Here is an 18,008-nt window from a genome sequence, read left to right on the forward strand (position 1 = left end):
AAAATACACCTCCCGCGATGACAGACGCAGCCTTGAGAGAGCAGCTGAGGTGCGACATGAGCTCCCTGTAACCAGCATGTTCAAGCAAGAAGCCGGTTGTGTGGACGGCAGAGAGGGAATGCTGTGGAACGTCAGTTTGGACGAGCTGTGATGTGACTGGTGATGCTGCCAAGACCATGTCTCCCTTCTTGGGCACGTCGATTTATTGAGAAAAACCATTCACTGTCACCTACTGCTTCTTACCAGGCTCTGTGATGGGGGAGAAGGAGCAGCTGGAGAAAATGTCAGAATCTGCAGCAGAAGGTGAAATCATTGACCCAGATGGAGAGTACAGGGAGGGGAGGAAAGAGGTGCAGAGGATTTGAACAGAATCAGAGTCCTCCTCTGTGCAGGGAGAAAGGCTTCAGTGGGTCTCCCCTCCCTGCTAGGGATCCTCCTTGCCAGCCCTGGGCTGGGCGCTGGCAGGCCCATTCCCAGGTCTCCCGCCGAGGGCAGGAGAGGAGCCAGGCCTCAGGAGAGAAGTGCTTACTGAGTAATTTACCAAGAGCGATAGGCTTCCCACTGAGCCAGACGGGATCCCCAGGAGGGGAGTCAGAGGCGGGCCTGGCATGCATGCACAGAGGGAGTGTGCCCACTTGGGGAGTGTGAAGGGCCTTGCTGTGGGACCCGAGAGGATGAGCAGAGTCAAGTGGCAGGTGGGACACACAGTCTGCAGTCACTTCTTAAAAGGCCCTGGGTGGTGTGTCCTTCAATGATGACCATTGTCCACGATAGTGAGTTCCAGAGGGTCGATTGGGACAGTTGGATAGCCAAGGACCAGAGTCAGGAGGCAAGGCTGATGAGCAAGAGGCTGTTGCCATTGGCCAGGCGAGGCGTGAGGGAGGCTGATGGAGCGCAGCAGCAGAGGGATGGAGAGGCAGGAATGGCATCTCCTCACAGGCCAGGCTCCTCTGCCGGATTGGGTAGGGACGGGAAGATGATGGCCCCCAACCCTGGGCCAAGGAACAATAGCACCCATCCGGGGGCGGGGGACCTGCTGGAGTACTTCTCCTGGACCACTGCCCAGTGGGCAATAGAGGGAACAATGGTGTTTCTGACCAGGACGGGGGAAGGCAGGGGAATGGAGGAAGATACTGACAGGGTACAGAGGAGGTAGAATGGAGCGAGGGCCATCTCCACCGGGCTAGGAAATGGGGCTTTGGTGGGCCACACTCCATTGTGCTGGAGCGCTCTGGCATCTCCATTGGCAGTGGGGAGGGGCTTGTGACCTATCAGCATCTTCACCCTTTCTGAGTTTCCGCCGGGCTGGGCTCTCCAGCCAGGAGTCACAGGTACCGGGTGGTTGTTCATGCTGAGGCCTTTTGCTTGGCAAAAAGTTAATCCATTTGTGTTCATTTTTAACCTAAGCAAGGGTTGGAGCTTGTTGGATTCAGCATCTGTGGAACACAGTCTGTAGCCCATGGGAAGACGTGGACATTCTTTCCCAAGTTCTTGAAGGACGGAAAGGACCATGAACTTGTGAGGTGACCGGAGGATTGGTTTTGGGTGTCAGTTTTGTGTCTGTCCCAGTGCTGCCACTTTTGCTTTGAAATGGACGGGGAGAGCTGAAGGCCAGCATGGGTTTCTGCACCTGTTTCCTACAGCTCTGCTGGGGACTGTGGCTGAGGTGGCAGCTGTGGACACGGATCCTGTCAGCCTTTGGGTGGCCTTCACTGTTAATCAACAGGCTACACAAATCTCACCTCTAAAGAGGTGAAATGTGAAAATATATGGGAAGCACCGCCTTAGCCCTGTGTCCACAAATCCTTTCTGTAAAGAGCCAGATAGCATTTCAGGCTTTATGGACCATGTGGTCTCTGCCACAACTGCTCAGCTCTGCCACTGTAGCACAAAAGCAGCCAGAGACAGTGCGTAAATAGATAGCATGGCTGTGTTCTGATGAAGCTTCACTTACAAATACACAGGGCTGTAGTTTGCCAACCCCTGCAAAGTAGGGAGTATTTTGCAAAAGTTGGCTGTATTTCACCAACCCCTTAGACTATAGAGATGACTTACCCTTTGGCTTAATCATGACTGGAAACTTCCTTCCCATCCACTGCCTGGATCCATCCACCTCCCCACAAAGGCTTCCTGAGCATCTCCTCCGTGTGAGCACTGGCTCAATGCACAGGACGATGTAGTTCCTGCCCATATGGAACTTAGGTTTTGAGTGACACGTGGGACATTGAAAGAGGAGAGCAGGTGGCTAAAGAGCATCATACAGAACAGGGCTCAGGGAAGTCCCAGGTGGTAGAATCTCAAAGAGAAGGGCTGAGGGTGAATCAGGAAAGCCCTGCAGGCAGGCAGCTCTGGAGTCGGGTTTAGACAGGGAGGCTGCAGTTCTCCAGGAAGGGAAACAGGACCAGATAACGGATGAGATTGTGTCAAACAATGAGGAGGCCTGCATAGTCACACAGGCGCATGGGGTCTGCTCGTAAAGGACCAGGAGGGCCAGGCTCAGGAGTGTGGACTGGATTCTCTGGGCAGTAGGGAGCCATTGGACAGCTGTGCTCAGGAGGGTCATGTGATCACAAATGCTTATTAGAAATGTCACTGGCTATGGAGGACCATGTCTGTGGTTATAAGTTACGCCTTTCCGTTTAGTCTGGACTTCTTGGTCAAGGTACTTTTGGTATTAGAGTGGGGAAGAGAGGCCCAGAGAGTTGGACAGGTTTTCTGACCATTGGCTTATAGTCAGTGAGCACCCCACCTTTATTTTGACATGACAGAGCTTTACAGAATCTTCCTTCTTCAGGCGTTTTCTTTCCTGCTATCCTAAAGATTCATGTACAAGGGCAGGATAAATGAACCATTCTGTCTCCAATCTAAGTTCGGCTTGGGGCCTCAGAATATGAAGGTAAAGGGGCGGGGACGGACTGACTGCCCCTTGCTTCAGAATCAAGTCACATGGCGGGAACGCTCTATGGAGCAGATTGCTTCCTTTGTACATGCCCTAGGCCCGTGTTCAGCAGGCCTCAGAGAAGCAGAGGTGCTGGCCTCTCGTCTCCAGAGGCTGCCAGCTACTAAGGGAGGTGAAAGCAACTACCCCTGGGGGTGGACTGCTCTGGGCCGGGCCCGACGTCAGGCGTAGGGGACTGAGGTGAATCAGACATGGTGGCTGCATTGAGGAATGCTCAGTGTAGTTGGGGTGATGAAAAAACCCACGGCTGTTTGTAGCGCTTTCTGCTGAGCATGGTCTTTCCTCTCAGAGGGGTTTCTAGGCACGTTGAAGGGAGCTGCCATTCAGAGCATCGGAGAGGTGCCAGGGACGTGAGCTGCTGCCAGTTTGACATGAACAGAAGGTGGGAGTAGCTAGTGTTGCTGTGCGTTGATAGGAGCACAGTGTCCACTGTGAAGGGGCGGGTAGGGCTGGAGAAAGATGGCCTAATACAAGCGCCTCCACAGGTGCTGATTCAGTGAAGCCCCAACAGCCCCGCGGGGTAGGTGAGGATCACATGCAGCTCGGAGAAGAGAAGGCACTTGCCCCTCTGCCTGAGCTGGGAGGTGGTGGCCAGCTGCACACAGGGCTGTCCCAGGATGCTGACGAGGCGGGACCAGCCACAGGCCGGCAGCACTGCACTGTGACCCCCTTTCACAGGGCCCAGCCTTGTTTCTGGCCTTCCGGGACTGAGTCAGGAGGTGAGGGCTATGTTGCTGCCCCAGCACAGTCGGGCCAGGTGTGGGGAAAGGCAGGAGGGAGGTGTGCTGTGCTCTGAGCAGCCTGGCAGGCCCTGGAGAGGCAGGAAGCCACTGCAAACTTCAGAAACTGGGTGCTGCTTCCTCTCAGTGAAGTTGTGTTTTGCTACTCTCTGATAATCAGGTCAGGGATACAGAAGGAAGAGTTGCCCCTGGGTGGCTGCTGTCTTTAGACTTGTCGGGCTCCCTCTGGTACAGAAGTGCCTCTCGGATTTTGCTGCCTGGTCTTCTCTCTTATGGACATGGAGTGGCTCTCAGGCTCTTATGGTACAGCTCTAAGAAGGAACACTTCTTGCACTGTCTAGTGAAGTTTCTGGGTTTATGGAAGGGAAACTGACAAACTGGAGCCGGCACAGATGGACACTGGGTAAAGAGAATGCAGCCTGTCCCTGGCTGCAGTGCCAGGTGTGGCCTTTCCTGTGACAGCAAGTCACGTGCTGTGGCTCCAGCTTCATAGGAAGGCTCTTGTCTGTCAGGCAGTGGAGTTACTTACAGACAAGAGCCTTGCTCAGGCCAGCCCTGCCCCTGCCTACAGGCACAGGTGCTTTGCCATCTGTCCCGTTTTCCTGCTTAGGGAACCAAGATGGTCAGAAAGTTTCTTGACTCTAACCTAAATATTTCTGCCGCTTTTGCGAGTCAGACTCTTTTTCTTTTCATTGTTCATGGAAATGGATCAAGGAGTAGGAGTTTTAGATAGCTAGGGAGGTGGTGAGAAGTTCCGTCTCCACCTGTAATTTACAAGTCGAGTCTTAGGTTTCCAGCCTCTTTCCTCTGTTCTGGGTATCTCGTGCTCTCCACCCTTTAGGGATTTTGGTGTGGTGGGTCAGTGGCAAGACACTCGATCCAGACACACGCATTTCCGAGGCACTTCCATGTCACTTACCAAGCCTCCTTGTGTGCGGATATCACTTCACTGGCTCCCTCAGGCTGCAGCCCTGACCCCCAAGGTAGTGATGGCAGCTGGTGCATGAGGTTTGATTTGGAAGTAGCCAGGCAAGCCCTGGTTGCAAAAAATACCTCTTCTATTCCGACAGCAGGCCAGAGGCCGCTGCCATTAGACGCATCCCTCTACTTACCCCCGATCACTTTTCATGGTCAGGCCGGCCTTGCACAAGCAGGTTCTGTTCACTCCGCACCCCCATTTCTTAGATGGGGTACTGAGCACTGCTTTTCCCTGAGCTCACTTCATGTGGCAGCTTCTCAGGGATGGGACCTACCATGGCTGCGGGAGATGCTTTGCTACTACTTACTACCTTTCCGAGGGAGGAGGGCTCATTTTTAGAAATGTTACTGGGGAGCCAAATTGTAGGCATCCGACCAGAGGGCCTCGCTCTCTCCATCTCCCAGGAACCAAGGGTAGCTCTGGCTCTCTGAGGAGCTGTCTCCAGCCTCCAGGTGGGCGTCCTTTCCAGCATACCAGGGCTTATGGAGGCAAAATGAAAGCTGGTCCACGTGGGAACTCCCTACTGTTGTCCTTTCCTTGGGCAGACACCATATACTTTTTAGCTCCTAGCAGTGTTTATCCCGTTTTCCCCAAAGCATCCTTGGACTCAGGCCTTTCATCCTGGACCCATCTGTCTGGCCTGTTGTGCTGAGCCTTTGGTCTAAGTGGTTGGTTGGTCCCAGCCGCTTCTTCAAAAGAAGGTTTCCTGAGGTAACCATCAATTAGGGCAATCGTACTTCCAGGAACAGTGAGGCTGATGGGCCTGTTCCCAAGGGTACTTTGGCAGGGGGTGCTGGGGAAGGGGCTGGCCTAGGGCCAGGTTCATCATACCATTAGCCCTACAGCCCCATGCCTTTGTGTCCTGGTTTACCCGCCGTGTAGTGGTCCTGCAGGAGTGGAGCCTGTAGGACTTGCTTCTCAGCGGCTCCAAGCAGAACTCTGTCTGGGAAGGTGGGAGGTGCAGCCAGTCTAGACCTGAAGCCCTCACACTAAGGACTAAGGTAGGCCTGCTCAGCCTTAGCCCTTCGTCAGCCCCAAGGGTTGGGGAGGCAGGAGGAGGCTGAGCGTAGTCGTGGATAGAAACCTTTCCCTACCGCACGGTTACACACATGGCATGGGACTCCTGGCTGTGGCTCACTCGGGTCTACTGAAGACCAAGTTAGTTTTTAGAAATCTATTTAAAATATCTATCATGTATCTATTTACTGTGTTTTTCTGAATATGCAAGTGTAAATAGTATAATTTGCAGTGCAAAATCCTTGGCAATAACTTTGTGTATTATGTTTAAAAACACTGGAAACCGCGACCACCATGGACTGCCCTTCCCCTCTGAGGCAATTATTACATGTAGGACTCTGAACTTTAAACCTTCAGCGTGACTGAAGCAGCAGCCTGCACATGTGGATGGTCATCAGTGCCTCGCCCAGAGATGCCTGGCCTTCATCCAAAGGGACCCTGCTGCCACAAGTCCTCCAGGCAGCACCCGCACTGTGGCTCCTTCGCACTGAGTATGTTGGACTCTGCCATAGACTGACCCTCTTGTCTGGCTGCTGCAGTTTGTCTGTAATGCCCTGACATGTTGCATTCTCCCCATTTGGATAAATAAAAACAAATGCTTCTGTCACACACAGTAATGGACTGTTCTGTGCAGGACCCACTGATAAAATGAAGGATACAGCTTTGGTGAAAGGTTCAAGTGCAGGCTCCCTTTTCCTGGCCCTTAAGGCTCTAGTTCAGTACATGTTACAGGTTCTTCCCTTCATGCAAAGGGATGGAGGGGCCGAGGACGTTTGAAGGGGGGTGGATGGCTCCTGATAATGGACAGTGATTTGGGTGGGGCCAGGGCCTAATTCATGATCCCGTTATGGTCCTGAAAACCCTGCCTCTCTGTGGTGTGAAGTTTCCTCAACATGAAACATGAACCTGGCACCCTGGCACAGTGAGTGGTAAGTGATGTCATGTTGAGTGAGTGCTGACCTCTTAATCGTCACACCTGTTCGCGGGGTCAGTAATACCCAGACAGACAATACAGATCGGAAACCGAGGCTCAGGGTTAAAGGACCCTGCCCAATGGTGTCGAGCTTCTAGAGGGTGGCAGCAATTGGAACCCAAAGCTAAGGCTCTTCTTCCTGCTGCCTGATTCTCTGCAAGGCTTCTGCAGTTGAGCTGCCCTAGTAACTGAGAGCTCAAGACCACAGTGTAGTCCCAGTCCACTTGGAAGGACGAGGATGAAGAAGGTCCGGCAGCCCAGGGAAGTGTCCTGGTGGGGAATCGGGCCAGGGGCTGCTGCTGCTGCCTCCAGGTAAGTGGAGAGTTGTGTGGGCAATGGCGCCGGCTGTGTTTGCCTCACTTTATAACTCAGGGCCCCGCCTTCTCCCTATACATCATCAGGCTGGATCTACGACGACGCAAGAATTGACTGAAAGAAAGAAGAGCCGGCCGGGCCAGCTCTCTGCTGTTCCCATCCTCATTCCCAGGTTGGCCTTTCTGAGATTGAGGGACGGCTAGGCTTTCTTGTTCACAATTGCCACAGGCCTCAGCTGCACAGGAGACAGGTTGTTGAGGTGGAACTGGGAGAGAGGGAGGGAGGGAGCATTGTCTTTCTTGCTCTTGGGCCCTGGAAGAGAAGGTGAAGGTGGTGGTATGTGGTAGGAAAACTAACTCCCCGATGGTGTGGTCACAGGCAGACTTTTCACCTTCACTTTCAAATTTGGGAATAACATCACTGAACTCAGGGGTGTTCTGATGACTGGAGGGAGAAGAATACAGGAAAAGAGCCAAGGGCGTCACAGGAGAACCCAGAAGCCCTGACGAGCCAGGCACCAGACCCACTGCACAGATCAGAACTCAGGAAGGTTAAGTGAAATGTACGTCCAAGGGTATGGCCTGGCCTTGAACCCTGAGTTTCTGTGTGTGTTGCTTGCAGTACAATGCTGTGACGGTTTACACCTACCTGCTTCCACACGGTCATCTTTAAGCAGCCACCCTGCTGGTTACTGACAGAAGTACGCGTCAACATCCCAGCCGTCTCTCTGAGCCCATCTCTCTTCACCTATCAATCAATCAAATGGGGAGGGCAGAGAACTCAGCACTCATGTCTGTTGTTCTGGGAGTGCCTCAGTGCCCATTCTGGGCGGCTCCAGTCCTCATATCTGCCTGCTCCAGCGTTCCTGTTCTTTCATCACCCCCCAAATGAATCTTTTAGAAGAGGATTTAAATCCCAATGTCAGAATCAGGCATGTCTCTGAGCAGCGAAGTGACTCTCCAAGGCCACAAGGGGCCCATGTCACCCGTTGCGCTCCCCTCTGCGTGGGCTCTGGTTTTCACAACTGATGGGTCAGCTCAAACATGGGAGTTGTGTTCTGGGCTTATTCGGGTAGCCGGTGGCTCTCTTCTTCACCCCCCTCACTACTCAGCCCCTGCCCCTGGGACTTGACTTGGAATTCAGAAGAGGCGCAGACACTTTGGGGCTGATTGATAGCTCCTGCCATTCGGTCTGAGCCGCTGCCTCCCCACTGAGAATTATCAAGGCCCTGGAAATCAGCCTGGTTTGCAGCAGGGCCTGCCAAAGAAGGTCCACTCAGCCTGTGCTGCATGCTTGCTGACCTCGTGAGCAGGAGACAACAGGTGCCCAAGGTTGGAACCACAGTCTGAGTGGCCCAGCACAACTGCTCTTCCTGCCACAGTCCCCTCTGACCACTGGCCTTGCTTGCCCACTTCCCTCACAGCCAGGCTTCTTAAAATCTATACTTGCTTGTCTCTGCCTCCTGCCCTCCCATCATCTCAACTGTAGTGGCCACTGCCCTAACAACCTTCCAGCTCCCAAATCCAATGAAGCTTTTCCAGTCCTGCCCTCATCCCCACCCCAAGGTAGCTCTTGCTCTTCTCTGGCCGTCTATGCTGCATTCTCCATGTCTTCTCTCCTGCTCCTTGAATGGCGGCTCCTAGCCCTTGTTTAAGCTGTACATTATCTAGGCAGTCTCTCCAGGCTCCTAGCTTCAGCTTGCTCGAGCAATGGTTCTCAATCAATCAAGGGTGATTTGGCCCCCTCAGGGAATATTCGGCAATACCTGAAGACATTTTTGGTTGTGCCACTTGGCGTGGGGTAATGCACTAGCATCCAGTGGATAGAGGCCAGGGATGCTGCTGTGATTACACAGGACAGACCCCCTACAGCACAAAAGTATCAATCAATCAGCCAAATCATCAACAACGAGATCCAGAAACCCTGCGCTAGAGATGCCAAACCAACAACTGAGCAGCTGTAGATTGCCAGCATCTCCAACCTGCAAGTCCCAGACTATTTCAAATCTATACCCCGACAGCTAAATTTATCTTCCTGGTGTGTCGTCAGTCTCCCTAAATTTCACTGACTGACTCCGTTCTCCATTCCTTATTCTATCATCTGTCAGTCACCTCTGCTCACACCCTTAATTTCTTCTCCTCCTGATTTTTCTTCCTAAAGGATCAGCAGGGAACCACTCAAAGTGCAAGTTAGCTTAACCCATTTATGCCTAGTGTTCCATTATTGGAACGCTAAGCTTGTGGGAGTTATTTATATCCTACTGCTTAAGGTCATCGCCAAGGTCTGATTTTTCACACAAAAAAATTTGTAACCTCTGGCATAAATGGGTTAAAACTCTCCAGTGACTCCTTATCAGCTCCAAACTCCCTGGCATGGCCGCAACCTAATTACCCAGTTTCATCTCTCATCACCCCACCTCAAGCCGACTTTACTACTGTTCTTCCCACCTAAATGCCGCTGTCCTCTTGCTGCTCCTCTGCCTAGCTAGCAAGTCCCTTAGTTGTCAGTCACAACTGTCACTACCACTTTGTCCCTCCTGCATTTATACATAACCTTCCCACAGGATCCCATGCACCTGTACACGGCTTACCATACGGTGTCACTATTATTATTCTCAGTCTCAGCCTCAACATAACCAGGGGACCTCCCCAAAAGCAGAACCCTCATCCGAGTCGTTTGAGGCCTGTGTGCCAAGACTAAATAGTATATGGACTCCTTTTCTTGGGCCAGTATGCAGCTACAGGGATGAGGATTCTGCTGAGTCCCTGCACTACTGAACACAGAAGCCATGGGACAGGAAAAGCATGGAGCAGGCTGATCCAGAATGTGGATCCCAGAAACATGTCCTCCAGCCTGCAGCCTGTGAGCATCAAAGGGACCTAGCTGTGCTCTGGAGCCACAGTCCTGGCTTCTGCAAGAGTACCTGCCAGGGGCTGAGCCCTATGCTAGGAACTTTCCTAGTTTCATTGCAGTGGAGAAAGACAGACAGGGCAGGGGCCCACCTGCTCTCTGTCTAATCTGTATCTCTATCCCTATCTATCTATCTATCTATCTATATCTATCTATCTATCTATCCATCCATCCATCTATCATCTATCCATCTTATCTCATCTATTATTTTATCTATCTCATCTATTTTATCTATCTCATCTACATTTATCTGTCTGTCTGTCCATCCAGCCATCCATCCAGTCATCCTTCTTGCAGGCATGAAGCTATGGTCTGTTCAACCTGCATCCATTTAAAGGCTAGGCATAGGTGGGGTCCTAGAGGGCAGGTCAAGCGGGAAGGGGGAACCGTAAGATTAGGGAAGCATCGTTCTTCTTCCTGCTATGGAGAAGGGGGTTGAGGTGGTGAAGAGGGGCAGCAGAAGGCCTGGGAGCCTCATCTGTATGGTGCAGGGATGTGGAGGACAGGCAATAGGAAGAAAGAGGCTCTGAAAAGAGGATAACAACTCCATGTCACTGCTTTTAAAGCTTTTAGCAGACCACAGCCGGCCCCCAGGTGCTCAGCCTGCCTTTCTACTCTTCAGCTGTTTCCCCTGCACATGCACACTTTGGCCCTGGAATTCCCTCTTCCATCTCTGCCTGGTGAGATGATGCTTTTGCCTTTGAAGGTCTAATTTGACCCTTATCTCCTGTAAGGCTTCCTTAAGCCTCAAAAACACCAAGTGTCCCTTATCCCTGCTACTACAGCATGTTATTTCTCAGAGGGGCAATGTTCATCATAAACAAACACAGAGGCATCAACGTCGTCATCTTGCCCCATGTGGCCTGCCACACCCTACCACTCCATACGTCTCAACAGGTGGGTGAGGGGCTGCCTCGCGCTCACACATGCCTCTCTTACAGCACACACAGTGGTCTTCTCTGACTCTGCTTCTGTGCGCAGGGGATGAGGGAAGAAGGGGAGGCGACAGGAGTAGGTGATGACAAAACTGGTTTTTACAAAGCAATGCTGTTTGTTTGTACCAAAATATTTAATCAATATGCTGTTAAAATAAAACCAACAAAAGAAACAGTAATACAATTTTACTGGTTTATATTTCAATTCATAAAGTTGACACACTGAAACTACCTTAGCACAATGTCCACACACCTAGCATTAGATAGGCTTACAGCTATTTTGGTAACTGAACAAGAAAGACACAGAAAGCAGCAAAGGGGATGGTTGGTGGGGAGGGGGTTGCCACTTGTTACCTCCCTTATTACAGATAACCTCAGCAAGCGTTAGTACAGCCAATAAGAAAAAGAGCTACAAAACAACCCGAGTGTCTTTATATACAAAACCAGTGCCTCTTGTAAGCAGCCACCTCAACACTGAACGCAGAAAAGAGGACAAAACCATCTGCGTGTCAGCCTGTCAGCATATCACTATATAAATTAAAAGTCAAAGTTTTTTTTTTTTTTAAAGGTGCTAAAATCCATTCCATAGCTTTGAAGTGAGAACTTACAGCCCATCTGAACAGTGAGGTTTGTACCCAGGCATACTCTGAGGAGGGCCCAAAGGCCCAGCCCATCTGGGAGGGACAGGCCCGGAGGATGGAGACCTCGCAGCATGTGCACCCTGCGCAGACATTTACAGACACGCAACTCAGTCTTTCTCACTTGGACAACCTGTTGTGCAAAAACACTAGGAATCTTGAAGTGAGGGAGCTCTGTCCACAGCTCCCGTAATGGCAGGGAGGAGAGCAGAGCCCAATGAACCTTGAGTGAAATTAAGTGCTCGAATAACCACATAATTAAATTGTGCAGATCAGCAGTCCTAGTCTGGAATTTAAACACTGTCAACGGGGCATATTGGGAAAGATATTTATATATATATATATACATACACACACACACACACACACACACACACAAACACATTAAGCAAAATAAGATTTGTCCATGTTATAATCCAGTCTCACAGTCAAGTCACCCACCCCAGCCTTTTGAAGTCATTTGGCAGCTAATGCTAAAAAGTAACAGGAACTATGAGAGTTGCATAGAATTGATCAGAAACATGAATAATGCCAAACCCAAAACCTGCACAATACAGTTTAACAGAACCAGGTGGCTTCAGATGCAACTATGAAACCCTCCTATTTAAAACAAAGTGCTTCTCCATGTCTACCTGGGGGACCTTCTGCTGGCATTGAAGCAGAAAAGAATTACTTGAATTTCTGATCCCTTGCCCCACCCCCACAATATATATATATGTATATTAAAAAAAAAAAAGGTTTAGAAAAAAAATCAACAGACTGAAGGATCCCCTAACTCTGATCATGTAAACTCAGCCTTTAGGCTGGGTGAGGTGTTGACGTACACGGGGAAGAGGCCTGGGAGGTCACACTGAGGAGTGATTTCTAGAGTGTCCAGAGCGTCGGCTGAGCTAGCAGGCCTGTTAGTATCAGTAGTCTTACCCCAGAGGTTGCCTGCTTCACAAGCTCTGGTCCAGTGACCTACCAACATGCGTCTATGGATCTGACTTAGGTACATTCTGGTCCTGGGACAAGTCACAGAATCACACATCTGGCCAAAGAAGGCAACAAAAGGTGTCGTGTTTTCTGAAGGTGTCGGGAGGCGGCAGCTGCTCTCAGCAAGTCTCTTTCCCTTGAACCCCGGTTGCTGTCTTTATGGAGCTCAGTGTTCGGTTAAACCACGTCTTCTTGGCTGCCTGCACCTCATTGAGGGCAAGCCCTAAATGGTGTTCCAAGTCCTGCAAGAGGAACAGTGTGCATGAGGATGCTGGGCTTGGTGTCAATGACACTGGCTCCCCAGAGGAGAACCAAGACAAGAATGCAGTCTATTTACTCTGGAGAGGCCTCGGGGAATTCCCCCAGTCTCAAACTGGCATAGAAATGCCTGGAATGCCTAAAGATTTGGGAGCTTTTAGTTAAGATCTAATTTCTTGCCTGGTCTATTTATTAAAACAGTCTTCTACTTTCTATGTCTCCCTCTTCTGTCCACCTAATGCACACCAGGCAGACAGGTAATGCTCTATTTCTGGTGACATCATTTCATTTTGGCAAAAATCTTTAAACTCCCTAGCATGGCATTTGAAATGCTTCGCAATCTGGATCCACACTCTCTCTTCCAGCCTTAGCGCCACCTCCATCCCCTACTGCAAGGAAAGAACTCCTGAGGGTCCTTCCTGGGCAGCCACTCTCCTCCTTGTGCTGCTGAACATGCCACTCCCTCTGCCTGGAATTGCCACTGTTCTCTCTCTCCTGTAGCTATACAACCCCTGTGCATTCTTTGATCACAGCACAGCTACTGCTGCCTTGGTGATGCCTTTCCTGATTATTCCGGGTAGTCACACTACCAGGCCTTAGCTTTGCAGTCCCAGACCTATAACAGGGCCTGCCAAAGAGCAGATGCCCAGTGAATGTGTGCCATGAGGGAGAATCAGCCCTAAAGCTTTTATCCTGAACTTGTTCCCTCCATAAACAGTGCTTAGGGTTTAGTGGTGCTGGTGGACCTAGCAATGTGTATAAAGATGACCAAAACAAGCCCTAACTTCTTTATCAGGAAAGGAGGCTCAGATGGGTAGTATATTAACAGTCACAAAGCTAGTTAAGTGGTGGGAACTGGAAGAACAAAAGCTTGCATTTATAAAGCCCCCGACATTCTGCCAAGCCATTTGTGCACACTATCTTACTTAGTCCTCAAACCAACCTATCAGATAGGGACTCTCATCATTTCCATTTGTAGATAAGGAACCTGAGATGTAGGGAGGTTACTAACCCAAGGTCAAACAGTTCAGTGGTAGAGCTGTGTTTCTAAAGCACTGTCTTCTCATCCCATCAAAAGATTCCAAGCTTTTGTGTATTATTCTCAATATGACAGCGGAAATCCTCAAGACAGGCCAAATACTGATGAGACATCCACTGGCCAGTAACAAGTCCTATATTTCTTCTCATGACAACTGTGACCAAAGTTTAAAAGGTGGGGAAAAACCCCAAACCATAAAGATAATTTCTGGGGTCTCTAGTGCACATCAGGAAACCCAGCCCGCAGGCACATGTCTGAGCTCTGCTGCTGTTACCTGTATCTTACACTCGGCCTCCACCAGCTGGAGTTTGGTCTGTGCCAGTTCTAGCTCCATCTCTCTCAGCTGGTTCTTGAGCGTCTCTTTCTCTTCATCCGTGTCCTCATCTAAAACCTCCTTGGTTGAGCTTATGCCTTTTACACGCCCTTCTTTGTTGAAAAATTCCCGGCACCGCTCACAGTCATCCACTTTTTGCTGAAATTGAATGTTAGATGTGAAGAGGCAAAGAGGAGGAACTGGCCCTTTAGGATGGTGTGAGCATCTCCTTTGGGGGACACCAAGAGACGGCTTCTCTGTTGAGCACTACAGTTTCTGAAAACCTGTGCTCTTTGTAAACTGGCAGATAACCTACTGGAAAAGCCACTTGGTATTATACACCAAAAATAATAAAATTATCATTGTCTTGATTCAGTAATCTCACTTCTAGGAACCCAGGCTGAAAAATGAAGCTGTAACTAGATAAAAATTTATGTACAAAAATTTTCACTGTAGAATTGGAGACAGGCAAAAAAGTGGGGGATAAACTATTCAAAAACAATTAAATATGAAATATACTGTGCTATATTTATACAAGGAAGTACACAGCCTCTAAAAGGTTTTTGAGGAACTTTTATAACATTGGAAAATGGATGCATGCTGGTTGAAATAGAACACAAAAATGTACATAAACTATGATTACAAATAAAATGTATTCCACATTTCATCAAAATAAGATGCCATTAACTGTAAGAAATGTCATTTTATGTTCCTCTAAGAAAACATTCTGCCAATTAAACTACAAAAAGCCAATTATAAAACATCCCACTTTCAGAGATGTAAATGTGAAAAGAAATGCTTATCTCAGAATGAATGAAATTTTAGACGTTAAACACTGAACAAAGACTGAAAGAATACACACCACAGTATTAATAAAGATGTTATATGTGGAAAATGGATCATAAGGGCTTTTTTCCCTTATTTACTCTTCTTTTCCAAATTTTCTGCAAGAATATTAAAGTTTTAGAATCAGAAAATAAGTTCTGTTTAAAAACCAGATCTGGTTGGCCAGGCGCAGTGGCTCACAGCTGTAATCCCAGCACTTTGGGAGGCCAAGGCGGGTGGATCACGAGGTCAGGAGTTCGAGACCAGCCTGGCCAAGATGGTGAAACCCTATCTCTACTAAAAATCGAAAAATTAGCTGGCACGGTGGCACAAGCCTGTAATCCCAGCTAGCTGGGAGGCGAGGAAGGAGAATAGCTTGAACCTGGGAGGCGGAGGTTGCAGTGAGCCGAGATGGCACCACTGCACTCTAGCCTGGATGACAGAGCAAGACTCTGTCTCAAACACACACACACACACCCACACACATACATCTGGTTAAACATTAATTATGACGAAGGCCAGTGTCATCCTGCTCTAGGTAATGTTGCTTTGCGCAAACATGGCCATGAGCACAGAACTTTCCCAAGTTCCTGTCCTCTGAGCTGTAAATATGTTAGTGAGGCACTTTTCAGTAAATTGCTTGTCTTAGTAAAATCTGACAAGTTCTGTAATACAGGTAGAGCTTAAAGAAAGAAAGCACCATGTTATAAAAACTCCTAAGCTGCCAACAAAACATTAAACAATTAAAGTTCTAAACTGGGCGCAATGGTGCCCACCTGGAGTCCAGCAGCTCAGGCTGAGGGAGGGATTTCGCTTGAGCCCAGGATTTCAAGGCCAGCCTGGGCAACATAGTGAGACCCTGTCTCTAAAAATAAAAAAAATAAAAATAAACTAAGGTCCTCATTGTACTTGGATGTGTTACAGCAGAAGACATGAACTCAGAACAACACTGGAAAGTGACAAGCCACAGCACATGATTCTGACCTCTGCACTCCCACCACCTCAAGCAAGACCTATCACTTGCATGACTCCTCCTCAGCATCACACTGTGGACATCGACTGCCTTACAGACATTTGGAAATCGTGGGGCACTTGCACTTTGAGATCTAAAGCTAGAGCTTGTTTGATTTCATCTGTACACCCTTCCAGAGAAAACAGGCGTAGTGTTAGTTGTCAACTACTGAGCCAGGACCTGTGACAGGTGCCTTATTGCTTAGATTCTCTCACTTTTGAAATCAACTGCCTCCTCCCAAAACTGTTTATACAGCCATAAAATGAAGTAGGTGATATAAAATCTTTTAGGTAAAGAGAAGTCTTACCCGAATTTTCTCAATTTCCACCTTATTGGCTGTCTGCTGCTTCTCCAATCTTTCACTCAACTGAGAACAAATCTAAAGAAACAAATATAAAACAACAATCTCTTGAGCAATTGTAATCATCTGCATAAATTCCGTAGTGGAAGCTGGAATATGTAAATTGGAATTAACATAGTAGCAAATAGCCTGCTACCGCTCAGGAGGGGATATGAAGTCGATGGATAAGCAGGGGTTCTTCTAGCTATGCCGCCTCTGCATTCACTGGCCTAGGACTTGCAGAAACCAAGCAGCACCACACTCAATGGCCAATGGTTTCTGAACACCTGCCAGACTCATGAGCCAGCAAGAGATCCTAGTGTAGGAGGGAACAAGACCATTCTGTTATGTTCTTAAAACTCAACCAGTCAGGGAAATAACCGGTTTAAAACTACACGTAAACAAAAGTTCGTAATTCTGAATCTGAAATACATACCAAAACATACTGTGGTTTTAAGTACCTACTATGTGCTGGGCACTGCCAGGCACTCTACAAACATGGTCTTTTTAAATCCTCGTAACAACCTTCCTAGGCAGGGATGATTTTCCTTCTTTTACAACTGAGAATAAATGAAGCCACTTGTCAGTGCAGGGGCAGAGCCAGGATCTGAAACCAGGGTGCTTGCATTTGGGTTTGGGGGTGGGGGGCGGGTATACATTTTATCCAGACTAGGGGTTCCCAGATTACACAGCCCAATCCCAGGGTACTGGAACCTACCTGCTTATAGTCACCAATGATAGAACTGTTTTTTTTAATCTCAGATTCTGCCTTGTCGAGTTCCCGACGGCACATTTCTTTTAACTGCACACGTTAAAAAACAAAAGGGACTATGTTAACAGAAAAATAAAGGAAGTTCTGCCACCAACCGCTTAGTGCTAGGCTTCCCAAAAACTGCTGAACCAAACCCTGGAAGTCCTCTAATTCAGCTACTTTCTTCCTTCAATCTTGGCAGCACTAATCCCCTGTTCCTGATGCAGGAGAGGGAGAGAACAGTTAAAACTTCCAAAAACGTCAGACCCCATTTCAGATTGAGGCTTCTGCTGAAGGTCTTCCCTGCCAGTACAAGCCAACCTGTGGACCTTCACTGACAGACCAGACACAAACCAAAGAGCTCATAAGAGGACTGCGGGTTTTCAGCATCTCATGGTTTCTGTAGAAAGGGCTTTGCAGTCTCTCACCCCAGCCAGTCCTGCCTCCTGGATGACCGTGGTGCGACGGGGGAGGGGACTGCTCCCAGGCGCACAGCACCCAGAGCTCTTCCCATGCCTGCAGGTCTGTGTCTCCAATGACTGGAGCACTGGCTCAGAACAAGACTTCCCAAGCTTGCTCTATGAGGGAGACAGCAGAGGACAAGTAGGGAAACAGCCAGGCATTATATGATGTGTGCTTTCCTTCTGCAGAAACTCTACCCCCTCTTCTTTGTTATGCTCAGATGCCAATACACAGAAATTCTCCTGCCCCAACAAAGGATGGGCTTCAACCCACTGTCTCCTCCTAGACTTTAATTAGGAACCATTGGACTTTACACAGTAGGGGAAAAAAAAAAAAGTCTTTGGAAAGAAACTGAAGCCAGATGTCTCTAGGTTTTCTAGTGCCAACAGGAAGCCACCAGCTGAACTCCCAGTTCTCAAGCATTTGCAAGACAGAGGAATGTGGGAGAGTTCCCTTACCTGAGCAGACTCTTCTTCCAGCCGTCTTTTCTCTTCTTCTGCATCAATCAACTTCTGTTTGGTCATCAGCAGCTCCTTATTCAGAGCATCTGCCTTTTCCTCAGCCTGA

The 18,008-nt window shown here is 49.0% G+C and overlaps 2 protein-coding genes across 23 annotated transcripts in view; one reads left to right on the forward strand and one right to left on the reverse strand.

Annotated features, from left to right (window-relative positions):
- STRBP (spermatid perinuclear RNA binding protein) overlaps window positions 1–6,308 on the forward strand; it is a 158,540-nt gene extending 152,232 nt beyond the window's left edge. For both annotated transcript variants that reach the window (XR_010109089.1, XR_008626649.2), the window contains exon 19: window positions 25–6,308. The gene's annotated coding sequence lies outside the window, so the exon portion shown is untranslated. The remainder of the gene's footprint in view (window positions 1–24) is intronic.
- A 4,630-nt stretch (window positions 6,309–10,938) lies between these two features.
- Window positions 10,939–18,008, reverse strand: part of RABGAP1 (RAB GTPase activating protein 1) — a 166,154-nt gene continuing 159,084 nt past the window's right edge. For all 21 annotated transcript variants that reach the window (XM_055117637.1, XM_055117631.1, XM_034929003.3 and 18 more), the window contains 5 exons: window positions 17,900–18,004; window positions 16,947–17,030; window positions 16,196–16,267; window positions 14,013–14,210; window positions 10,939–12,683 (listed from right to left, as the gene is read on the reverse strand). In XM_055117637.1, the coding sequence (XP_054973612.1) occupies window positions 12,561–12,683; window positions 14,013–14,210; window positions 16,196–16,267; window positions 16,947–17,030; window positions 17,900–18,004 (582 nt within the window). In that variant the 3' untranslated portion in view covers window positions 10,939–12,560. The remainder of the gene's footprint in view (window positions 12,684–14,012; window positions 14,211–16,195; window positions 16,268–16,946; window positions 17,031–17,899; window positions 18,005–18,008) is intronic.

Source organism: Pan paniscus, chromosome 11, assembly GCF_029289425.2.
Source record: "Pan paniscus chromosome 11, NHGRI_mPanPan1-v2.0_pri, whole genome shotgun sequence".
In the NCBI taxonomy this organism is placed as follows: domain Eukaryota; kingdom Metazoa; phylum Chordata; class Mammalia; order Primates; family Hominidae; genus Pan; species Pan paniscus.